General features: G+C 40.3%; 1 protein-coding gene across 1 annotated transcript in view; it reads left to right on the plus strand.

Annotated features, from left to right (window-relative positions):
- Window positions 1-12,039, plus strand: part of ADAMTSL1 (ADAMTS like 1) — a 202,462-nt gene that overhangs the window by 184,023 nt on the left and 6,400 nt on the right. Inside the window, exons 25-29 of the mRNA XM_026073568.1 lie at window positions 836-1,036; window positions 3,192-3,372; window positions 6,986-7,193; window positions 10,321-10,430; window positions 11,368-11,588. Coding sequence (XP_025929353.1) covers window positions 836-1,036; window positions 3,192-3,372; window positions 6,986-7,193; window positions 10,321-10,430; window positions 11,368-11,588 — 921 coding nt within the window. The remainder of the gene's footprint in view (window positions 1-835; window positions 1,037-3,191; window positions 3,373-6,985; window positions 7,194-10,320; window positions 10,431-11,367; window positions 11,589-12,039) is intronic.

Here is a 12,039-nt window from a genome sequence, read left to right on the forward strand (position 1 = left end):
CAAATCTACTTTTGTAAGCAACTTATCATTGAAACTGTCAAAGTGTGTAGCTTGTATGAGGACCACTGAAAATAGTAACTTATGGATATTCTTATTCTATTAGCCCAAAGGGCAAAGGCTGAACTGTGAACCTAAACCTCATCAGCCTTGCCGATGATCCATAGGCATGTCCAAATGATGTTTCAGGATGGTAATTTTTTTCAGTTTTGGCAGATTTTTTTAAGAGAATTGCACATATATATGCACTAATTCACATAAGAGTAATGTGGCTGAGAAAGCTAAGACGTACTTATGTTGTCTTAGTACTGGTATTTTGTAACCTTTGAAGGCTTGATTTTATAATCTTCTTGTTTTTTCAATACACTTTTTGTGTAACAGACACTTCTGAATTTTGACATATTCTTAGAAAAAACAAGAGAAGAAGGTGGCTCTGTGGTTTACATAGGGGATTTGGAGACCAGGCTCTGTTTGTGCCTCTCATGCAAACATGCTCATAGCTTATGCTAGGTGTGTAACTTTCCTGTCCTACCTTCCTCAATCCTAAGATGAGAATGACCTGAATTAATGGGAGCCATGGAAGGCTCGATATAAATATTTATGAGGTGATCTGAGATTTTTGTGTGGCTGATATTGTGGCTTTTAGGTTTTTCTTTCAGCTGATGAGAAGGTACTCACTACCACAGTATTTATATCCTTGAGTATGAAAAAAATGAGGGTAAAATTGGATGAAAGCAATTTTTTTCCCCATAATTTTGATCATTTCAAATCATTTAATTTTGCATTAAGTGCAGTAAACACACATTCAGCATCTTTATTTCATGTCCCAATTTTTTAGGTTGTGCTGTGAATGGTCATCCAACTCCAAACATCACCTGGCTTTTTGCTGGTGAGCCTCTCAATCTGAAACATCACGTCCTGGCAGCAGGTCACATTCTTCAAGTACTCAACGTTAGTGATGCCCTGGAAGGTGAATTCAGCTGCCTTGCTGAGAATGAGGCTGGCTCACTCACACAGAAAACATCCCTGACAATACAAGGTAACTTTCTAGTTTTAGTCCTGCTGTTCTTTGAAGCTCTTGGCCTTCCTTGCATTGCCTTTATCATTCCAGATTTTTCAGCTCTAAAGCTATGGCTGTGACACACAGTAGCAAATAGATGTTTTGATGTTTTACTGACCCAGATAGATTTGCAAGCCTATTGAGTATTTAATTTGGAGTGTCTTGATTTTTACTGTCACAGAATGACACCTGATATTTCTGGTCTGCTGAGCACATAGCACTTACTGAATCAAGCTGGACCTGTGTATACTGAGCCAACCAGAAACTTGAAGACAAAAGTATCATAAATCAAACCTCCAAAATCAGAAGCCCCTCCCTTAATTTTCTTAAATCGCTATTTCATACTCTCTTCTGGCTTAAAAACCCTTCCTTTGGAAAAATGCCATCACTTTGTTATATTTACCTTAGAAGCAAAACTGAAAGTACACACCAATGATAAAGCCACAGAACAGAGCAGTAGAGAGGGGTTGGAACAGAACATGCAGCTTTCGTTGCTATAATTGCCAGGGATCAAGTGAAGAGGAGATTTAACTTTTCTTTAAATTTTTCAATAAAATTTTAAATGTGTTGCAAGTCCCCCATTCATCTTGAGGCTGGATGATCTGTATGATCTAATAAGTGAGAAACACACTGATGTAAGGTACTACTAGTAACTGCAGTTGACCAAATCTCAAGTAAATCGTACCCCTTTAAAAATAAGAATGTTTAACAATGAGTCCCATGGATTATTGCTGTGAAAGTGTGATACATTGTATTTTTAAATATATGACTTAGAGGTAGGCCTTTAAGATGTTAAAATGAAATACTCTTATTGGACACATTTTTCTTTCATTCAATTACTTTAGCCTGATTCAATCTTCTTGATGGCAAGATCTGAATACAAGATTCAGGAAATCCCTTCACAGATCATGTGAAAGTTTAAGTGCTTGGCCATGTGCTGGACTTGTGTCTTCAGCTCCACCACAGCCTCAAAGCTGTTATCAAACAAAAGGGAAAGACAAAACAGAATTGTCTCGCCTTTCTAACCCACTGCTTTTTTCTATTTCAGTTAAAACTTTGTTTTTAAAATAAGTTTTGCCAGTTTTAAAAGTAGATTTGCAATGAGGAATGTGAAATATTTACTGAACTCTGTATTTACATCCTTTGAAACACTGCAATACATTTTCATGATGTGAAAGCACTTGAAAAAATCATCAACTGGAATGAATCATTGGAGCTCTAGGGACTWAATCAGACCATACTAGTTTGATATCTGTTAAAGATCTAGCACTCTGAGCATGCCTTCTGAACTATCTAGAGGCCTGTGATATGGGATTTGCTGATCTTCCACAAAAGGATGAAAGGATGTACTACTACAAGGATTAATAATGCCTTTTTTCATAGGCCAGATGGAAATATCTGGCTGACTATAATAGGAAGAAATCCCTGAGCACTAAAGATACTGTTTAAGAAAAAAAGTATGAAGACCTTCATACCCTGTGAAAGCATTCCTATATTACTTTCAATGATGCTCTACTTTTTGTGTCACTATGAAATTCCCTTTGTTATATTTTTTCAGAAGTCTTTGAAAAGGTGGTTATTTTCATATAAATGCTACTAGGCTTTTCCATTAGGGATATGTGTACCACACATATCAACCATAAAGCTGTTTTCAGCAGCATCCCAGGAGCTTACATGCTTACCATTGCCATGGTATCTGACAGCCTCACACTCACAATGGCGCTTTGAAGCTGCTGACTCCTTTTTACACACAGCTACAGATACACAGGCTTAATGAATTACCCAATTAAATTTGTATAAATGCAGGGATTTGCAATGCCCTGCATCACTGACTAATGCCTTAATGGCTGTACCGTGTCGTTTACTTCCAATGTCTGATACTTCTTAGCTCCAAAGAATGGGGTTTGTTATACCAAAGACAGTCAATGGCTTAAGTAAGCTGGAATTTTATTCCTTCTTTGTCCACTGCTTGATGCTTTTTAGGCATAAACAGCTCCCCTTCACATGAGGCACTGAGTCCAAATATTTTAGTGTAACTTTGATTATGGAGAACATTCTCTCACCCTGTGTTTTATAAGGGTCTCCTGCTGGCTGTTCTTAAGTGTTTACATGACTGTCCTGTGCTTTTTGGCAGAATACCAATGGTCAGTGGACAAGCTGATGGCTTGTTCAGCTTCCTGCGGTCACAAAGGGGTGCAACTGCCCCAGCTGAGGTGCTTACTGGATGGGACTGAAGTCAACACATCCCACTGCAAAGAGAAGCCCAAGCCGGCCCTGCAGCCCATCCCCTGTAACAGGAGAGACTGCCCTTCACGGTTTGTCCACATGTTAAGATGTCATACATGCCTTTAAGATGCCCTCATAGTCCTTTGCACTGGACAGCATGATCTCATAGCCTGTCTAATGCCTGTCTGGGGAAAAATCATGACTAAAAGGGAGTTTATGAGTGCTTAACCTAGAGAGATAGGAGTTTGTATTGAGATTTGTAGAAAACATGGTCAGTACGTGGCAGAAACTGTGTCTACTCCTTCAATGATTAAGAGCACAGAGGAGCTATTGCCCACTCTTTATTAGCAAAGTTCACAACCTAATGGTATTTTTTATTTCTTCCCAGATAGTGTTAGTAGCCAAGAATGTTTTTCAGCTTTTGTGGTGAGGTAGGAAACTCAATTTTTGTCTCTATTTCAAACCTCACTGGGTGTTTAAACTATTGTTAACTTCACCATAAGTTTAAATTACTTGGGGGAATGACAGTGCCTTCTGCTTATTGTTTTACTTCATGAAAGGAAAGATTTCATCCTAATTGGAGCCTTCATGTATTACTGTAAGTTGAAACTGTAAAGTAAAAGAAATTGATATCTTCCTGTCCTATTAAGTACTAACAGACTATCAGGCTATAGGTCAATTCCTCGCTAGAGAGCAAACACTGACCTGATATCTGTGTATTTTCTTGGTGTAACTTTAATATGCTCCACATACAGTGGAGATGATTGCAAAGTGAGCAGAAGAAATTCAGCCTCAATTGTAATAATCTAGGCCTTAGGGAACAAGTCAGTCCCAGTAGCTGACTCTGGTTAGGAAAGAGAAGGCAGCTGGCTGACTACCATAGAGCCTCTGTCAACTGACTCAAAAAAGACATGATGTCTTAGACTAACACCGTTTTCCTTTGAGCTCTAGATGTTCTTAAAAATGTGATGGCTCATTTTTAAGAGATCAAAAAAATTAAATAAGTCAAAGTTAGAGATAGGTCTATCTAAGCTACAAATTCCAAATCTGAACAGAGAGTCAAAATCTTTCTGGAAGGTTAGTGCATTTGAATATTGGTTTCCAACTTTGTTTCACATTTAGTCAAAATAAAGTACAAAAATATAGCACATCAATATTGCAAAGCATTTTCCACACCAATTGATACTACTCATTGTAAAAACATAGAGCAACATCTTGACTCAAAGCAAAACTTGTCCCCAGATTCTATCTTTTCTCCTCAATCATCACAACCTTTCAGAGACACTAGACAGCAACCTTGCAAGGACATCAACCAGTTCTCTCAGCACCTCCATGCATAGCCCCAAACACTTGTATGGGTTGAGCTTTCTCAGGTGCACATATTCCTGGATCCAGTGTGCATGAAGGAGGTCAAACTGAGCTCTGCCTCCTCCTAGAATTTGCTAGCTTATAGTTTCCTAGGGACTGTAACCTGCTGGCATAAGTTAAAGCTATCTTTCAGTTAAATACACTGGAGCCAGGACAGCTTGCAGGACTTCTGACTGTAGTAAGGTCTTCTCCTTCCTTCCCAGACACAACACTTTCTTCCTTTGCCACCCTTTGTTGCAAAAGAGACTGACCTATGCATCTATACAGGGAGTCAGTGTACTGTTATACCCTGTCCACGTCAAATATGCCGTAGTTCTGCAATTCAGTGACTTCTCAGCTGAGATGTGTTTAAGAGCTTTCCATATTCTATGTTTTTACTGTTTCTCCCCCCTGCAGCTTAGTTCCTTTGTGCATATACTGTGTTTCAGTATATAGGCACTTGCAAAATGATCTCAGGATCTCAGCAGAAATTTAGTGCAACTTCTCTTATTCAAGCAGAGCAATTCCGGACTTGTACCCCTATATTAAAAAACAGGATCTAATCTGATGTGAGTAGTGGTGATAAGCAACCTGATGGGAATAAAGCAGCCAGATTTACCACCCTGGCTGTGTCTTGAGTATAAGACAAGGTTCGGTTTAATTATCTTCAGTAACATACCCCTTTCCCTCTTTTCAAGCATATATTTTCTGAGTTGCCAGCTGAATGAATGAAATATGAAACACACTCATTAATACTAGTTTGGCTTGGAGATGGCAGTATTTCCATGGGAATGATTTATGTCTTTTTATCCATTTCCTGAACTGTAATGCGACCCACACTCCTCCCTCAGCTACTGAGAAACTGCTGAGTTGTAGGCTTGGAAATAAAAGTTGATTGAAAGGCAGAGCAGAGCTGCACAAGGGGTAGGGAAACTTCAGATTCAACGTCATCAAACTTCATGAAAAAAGTAGTACTATTTTTATTTTTCATGTCAGGAGTCTGTTTGTTTATATATATGTTTCTGTGATCATGGTAGTTAATCATCTGCAGAACACTAGTGAATGATAATGGATGCCTCTCCATAAGACTGGAGAATACCTATAGTCTATTTTATAAAGTAATCATAACTGCTGTTGGCCAGGGACATGAGAGGCATTGTTTCCTCTCAGTAACACACAAATCCTGCAGAGTATCCTGAAACTTAATGAAGCAAACTGCTTGACAATAAATCCTTTCAGGAAACTAGTAATCACTTGCCTTTCTCCTGCTCCTACAATATCTCTTCCTCAAAACCAACTGTATGAATGTTTTCACCACTGTGTTGGAAAGGGCTTTTTCTCATGAGCATATTGGCTTCTTCCCATGTGCAGACCTAAATTTTGCACTGTCAGGCCTCACTGTTGCTGACAGCCTGTGTGTGTGAATACAGCCACAGATGGTGGTTCTCAAGGGATTTGCTTCTTTCACAGAGAAGCTTAACAGCCAGCAATAAGAGGTAGCATATTGTAGCAAGAGATCCTGGCTCTTTCGTATTGTACAAGGGAAGAAGGCTAATGATCTGTAAACATACAAAGTATGTTGTCAATCTTGGTAAAGTTAGAAGCCTTGGCTATCATTTTCTGTTGTTACAGCTTTTTAACTTGTTAGACTGTTTTTTTTCAACCCTAGCCCTGAGTCTCAGCCTCAACTGTTGAATGCACAGTCCAGCTCAAGAGGAAAGGAAAAAAGTGTCCTTTGTCCCGGGGCTAACTATGCACCAACCCCACCCCTGAGCAACCTTCAGGCTTTTCTGGATTATCCCGGCTGTCAAGAAGATAACAGTGGGCCACGACCAGCAGGAGCTAGCAGGCCCTTGGCTCTTCTCTCAGCAGCAAGTTCAAAGTGGCTTACGGGCTACTCCAGTGTCTTTACAGGGAAAGGATTCCCTGTGAAGGAGTAGAAACAAGCTGGTCATTGCTGGGGTTGTGACTGTAGCCTGTGGCCGAGGCCTCTATGGCACAGTGGTGTAAAAGCATGCCATGCCCCACCCCAGTGTCTGAGCTAGAAATATTTACCAAGCTTTTAAAAACAGCCTTACAGAAAAGAAGTAAATTCTAGGACCAGAGAACCTTGAAAGAGACCCTTAAATGAAAAAGGTGTTCTTTTCTCAGCTTTCACCCCCTGAGGTCAATGTTCAGTGACTACTATGGGAGGAAGAGGCACTCAGCACCTTCTAGGATTGTGTCCAAAATGAACCAAGTCATGGCTGGCTTTATTCAGGCCAATCTGTAAAGTTCTGTTAACACTGATGCTCCTGAAGCTGTTGCATTTATAGCATGTGTCTGCTCCCTGACCTTTTTGCCTTTCTCCAATAGATGGATGGTAACATCGTGGTCTTCTTGCACACGGAGTTGTGGTGGAGGCGTCCAGACTCGGCGAGTGACATGTCAGCGACTGACAGCTAAAGGCAATTCTGTCCCAATGTCAAATGATGCTTGTGCCCAGGGATCCAAACACCCTGTGGATACTCAAAACTGTAACAGGCAGCCCTGTGTTGAGTGGGTGGCCTCCTCTTGGGGCCAGGTAAGGAGCAAGCAGGCAGTCCAAGGACATGAGAACCTTGTAGTGTGGGACGGAAGATGAAAGGAGTAATTTTTCACCCTGGTATATTTACATTATGGTGTACAGGCTTTTGAGGAGGCACTTAGTTTCCTCAGCTCTGTCAACCTCATATTTGATGCACTGCATCCTTGGGTACTGACGTTCCTGTGTATTCCCTAGAAGAGCTATCTGTAAACAGGACCTTCACTGCAGACCAGTGTATTGTCCTCACTGGAAAGGTTTATTCTTTCAGCTTCTCATTGTAGTAACAGGTGACATGTATGGGAAATAGTCTTCTCTAAGTCAACAGTTCCTCTTACTGCCTGGTTGGTGTGTTTCAGTTTTGGCTGGACTGGTGGTTGTGACAGGTACTGCAACAACACAGTTTTACAAGGTTTCCAATGTTGCCTGAGAACCTCTTAAAGTGCAAGCATTCTTGATTTGCTTCATGATGAAATGCAGAATGGAGGGCTGAAATCATTTTAAGATTACCTTGTGCTGATTTTCAGATCCTGAAATTCTCTTCTTACAGCTTCATTCAATGATCAGATCTTTAAAAGTTTCCCTCTATAAATAGCAAATGTTCCAAAGTATTTGGAGTTAAATCTTCGTGTCAAGGGGGATCCAGTGAAGAGTTCGATTTGTGTTTGTCTCTGTGCACTATGAGATTTCCTGAAAGGGTGCTTGCCTATACATTGTGAATTATAACCTGGGACCAATCATTGCTATGATTGCTCCCTGTTCTCTCCACTCCCATAAGACTGAGCCGTATGTGAATATTCACGAGTCTGCTGCAGTTCAGACTTTCGGGTAGAAACCTATTCATTTAAACCCAATGATACTCATTGTGGTGATTTATACAGGGGTATAGCACTCCAGAAGGGTAAATGAGAGGCAGAGTTGAAACCACAGAAGCTAATTTTGCTAGACCTTAAGTCAGATGCCAATATTACTTTAACATTGTTTTTGGTGGAACAAGCATTTTTAAAGGGGAAAAGGAAAAACAGTTGACAAATCTGAAGTAGTCAAACATCTAATTGAAATAATGAGTCAGGTAAAGATAAGGAAGTTAGGTTTAGTACAATTCAAGAAGAAGCTAATGAAATAATCACCTAGAGTAATGCCATCAATCTTGATAAACAGTGAGCTGCCATGAAATATTGTGTATCCTTTTCTAATTAGTGCGTGGTTAGTCAATTTGAAAACAATGGTAAGAGCTATCTCATGCTATTAGATGTTCAAGTAATATGTTAATTTGTCATTAACCACATGTTCTGTATTTGCTTGAAGTAATATGCACAGTACAATGTGCAGCATCAGTTTTTTACAATGTTGGCAGAAAAAAGTGCCTTCAGTAACTAGAACTTGCTATTGTTCCAACTAGTGTTGGAAACAACTTCATTGAGTCTCTTGCCTGTGTATTTTGGAAATTTCTCTCATGAAGGTAGATAGAGTTATCATATTACATTTATGAGTAAAGCATGGAACAATTCTTTTGTATGAAAGCAGCATATTGCCCTATTTTTACTCCCTTTGGAATTTCAGGTAAGGACTGGTTATCCTTGCAAAAAGCCTCACCCTTGCTTTGTTGATCTTTGTGGGTTATATTGTTCCCCATGACAGCATACCTGGCTAAGATGATCAAAGAGGTCTGAATTCATTTGTTATACCTGACCTTTGTGAATTATAATAACATAATATTTCTTCTGTCTGGCTTAAAAAAATTTTCAAGTTTCATGTGAGCCTATAGAGTTCAGTCTCCAAGTCACAAGACCATTATTAAATTACATTTAGGAACAGATCGCTGGCTGGATATCAGTGACACTCTAAGTAGTACCATAGGGTACACTGAGGTCTATATTGCCCAGGTTTAGTGATTAACTTTCCCAGAGGACAAAGAAAATAAACAGATGACCTCCTCTCCCCCCTCCAGAATTAATTCCTTTGCTTTCTCTTCCATCTTCTTTCATTTAATTGTAACTGGAATTCTGTGGAGTATTTGACCTCCAAAGTCTGGGTTTCCTTGTAATCACATAGTGCTTCAAGACTGTTCACTCGGGCTTGTTGGTGATGAGGATTGCTACTGCCTGTATAGGTATTGCAGAGGGCTCCTGGTACTTCAGTAAAGAACATTTCCATGCACCTTGCTCAATGAGGAGTCTGGCCCAGGGCTGACTGGGAGCAACAGGAAAACTGTCAGTCACTCACTTCTCTCTTCCAGTTGTCAGGGAGGGAAGAAATAGCAGCAAAAAGTGTGTATTGTGTGAGGAGGGCACAGCAACATAAAATAGGGCTCTTGATGGCCTGGGGAGGAGGGATAGGTCAGCAGCTCTGTGCTGTCAGAATGTCTTCTGTCCTCTCTTTAAGGTCCCTTTCTTCAAACCCTCATTCTGTTCCTGAATATGATTTCCACATACTTAGAAACCAAACAGTTTCCTATTGGTTAATTTAATTTAAAAAAAAAAACACACACACAATCACATGCTTCATACCTTCTGCTAATTATGATTTAATCTAAGGAGAGGAGCAGAAAGAGTTTAACAGCAAGCATGTAACTGACATGCTTGCATATGTTAGGATAACTTCAGTATTGAAACAAGCTTGCAGATCTGTGTTCATCATGCTTGCTGCTTTCATTTATTGTCCTGCAAAGCTTTTGAATTATTAATTTGAGGATAATATGTTCTTGGTTAAATATGTTCTTGGTTATTAACTATTTGCTGATAAATTGTGATAGTTCAAGCTGCAAAATGCATAGTAAAAGGAATGTATTGAGATTTCCTGTATGGAGCATAGACCCTTCGCTAATGACATGAAAGCATTTTATTTGCCCTAACAGATGTATTTAAGATTGAACTACTGAAGAGGAGAGGGGAATGAATCTACAGAGCTGTTATAGAAATTCAGTTTTAATACTGCTGGAGGAAGGTCAGGTAGGACACAAGTTGACTGTGTGCACAGCCTCCGAAGCCTGCAGAGCTGCAGGAAGTGCTTGAAAGCTTCACGATTACTGCACAATAATGTGCTCTTTACATCATCAACCACCTTATAAAAAGGGAATATGTCTTTCCTTCTTCCTCCTCTAAGTACATTTTTTCTCTGTTCATAGTGTAATGGGCCTTGCATTGGACCTCGACTGGCTGTACAACATAGACAGATATTTTGCCAGACCAAAGATGGGATTTCAGTGTCCTCTGATCAATGCAGTGCCTTGCCAAGGTAGGCGATAAATCCCTTATGACTGAAAAACACTGTTCTTTGCAGAGATCTTGAATGGACAAAGTGACTTGGTATCTTTTATTTTTTCTCTTCTCTTCAAAGAAGCCATGCTGCAACCAGGATGGTTACATAGTATAAATCTCATCAAATTTAGGCGCAGATTTTCAATATTCATATAAGCCTCAGAATAAAAATGCACTGACCAACAACTGGAAGTTCTTCTAGTGATGCCAAACAGTGGCTGAAAGGCTGCCAGTCTCATTACCTCTCATTTAAACACAAGCTCTAAATTAAAAAAGAAAGGAACTGCGTAACTTATACTTTCCTGTAAATAAATTCCACTGTTAATGTTATAAAGATTATTTTATATAAGACTTATACACATACCCTAATCATGACTAAAAATTAATATGATAGGCTTTTTGGCTCCCAGTCATGTATGTTCGTTATCTCTGTGGCATTTAAGTAGGAACCAGGCGTGCCTTGCATGTCTTCTCTGAGACTGTTGAAGGAAAAAGGAGGGTTTCTGACTGTCAGTTCTTATTCCCCCTGTTTGTCAAGCCATAAAAAAGTAACAAAGCTCTGCTGGGTTTACTGGCCCACTTCACTCATACCTCTTCAGTGGACCTTTGGGCAACATATGATAGTTCAGCACTTATTTGGGTCAACTCCTCAAATAGTTCAAATGGTCATGTAACTCCACTAGAGCTGTACCAGTTTACACTAGTTGAGGATCTGGTCCTTGAGTTCAGTTATAAAATTGGCTTTCAGTACACTGGAGTTTCCTCAACTTGCATTCAGTGAAGATCTGGCCCAAATGGATTACGTTTGATTATGCAAGGCTTGCATTCCCCAGAGCTTTCATGTTACCCAGAGTGGTTTGCATTTGCTTCCTATGCAGTGTGATCCCGAGCCACTCTTCCCTTTCTGCTTACAGGCCTTTAAGTACACAGAATTGCTGGACTGAAGTATGTGGCGTGCACTGGCGGGTCAGCCTGTGGACAGTGTGTACGGCTACGTGTGGGAATTACGGCTTCCAGTCTCGGCGCGTGGAATGTGTGCACATCCACACCAACAAACCTGTGCTGGACCACTACTGCTCCTGGAGACCACGGCCTGCAAACTGGCAACGCTGCAACATCACACCCTGTGAAAACAGTACGTTTCTGGGAGAAAGGGAGGTGGTGCAAAGTGGGAGGGAGTGCAGCTCTTCAACCCAAAACTGCATCTGAGGAATGCAGTGCTGGGCCTCACAGCTGGGCTTCCTGGAGAGCCATCAACCTGATCACATGCAGAATGCAGTGTCTAAAACTCAGCGTTCCTGCAGTGAATGGTGCCTTTTGCTGTTTGTTGGCAGTGATGTTTTCTAAGAACCAGAACTGCAGCCCCTAGCTAATAGTATGAAAAACAGCTGGTGCAGTCTTAACTTTCCATTAATGATACAGATGGAAACAAAAGCATGAGTCATAAATTGACTGTTGGCTGAAGATAAATAAGTCTAAACCCAGTGAGCAAGTTAATGCCTTGAATTCCTGGAGTGGAGGTTGCTTTCAGGTGACAAGCAATTAATTGGGCCTGCCAAAGAAATAGACAAGTTATGCATACTGGG

The sequence above is a fragment of the Apteryx rowi genome, unplaced genomic scaffold (assembly GCF_003343035.1).
Source record: "Apteryx rowi isolate R43461 unplaced genomic scaffold, aptRow1 scaffold_37, whole genome shotgun sequence".
Lineage (NCBI taxonomy): Eukaryota > Metazoa > Chordata > Aves > Apterygiformes > Apterygidae > Apteryx > Apteryx rowi.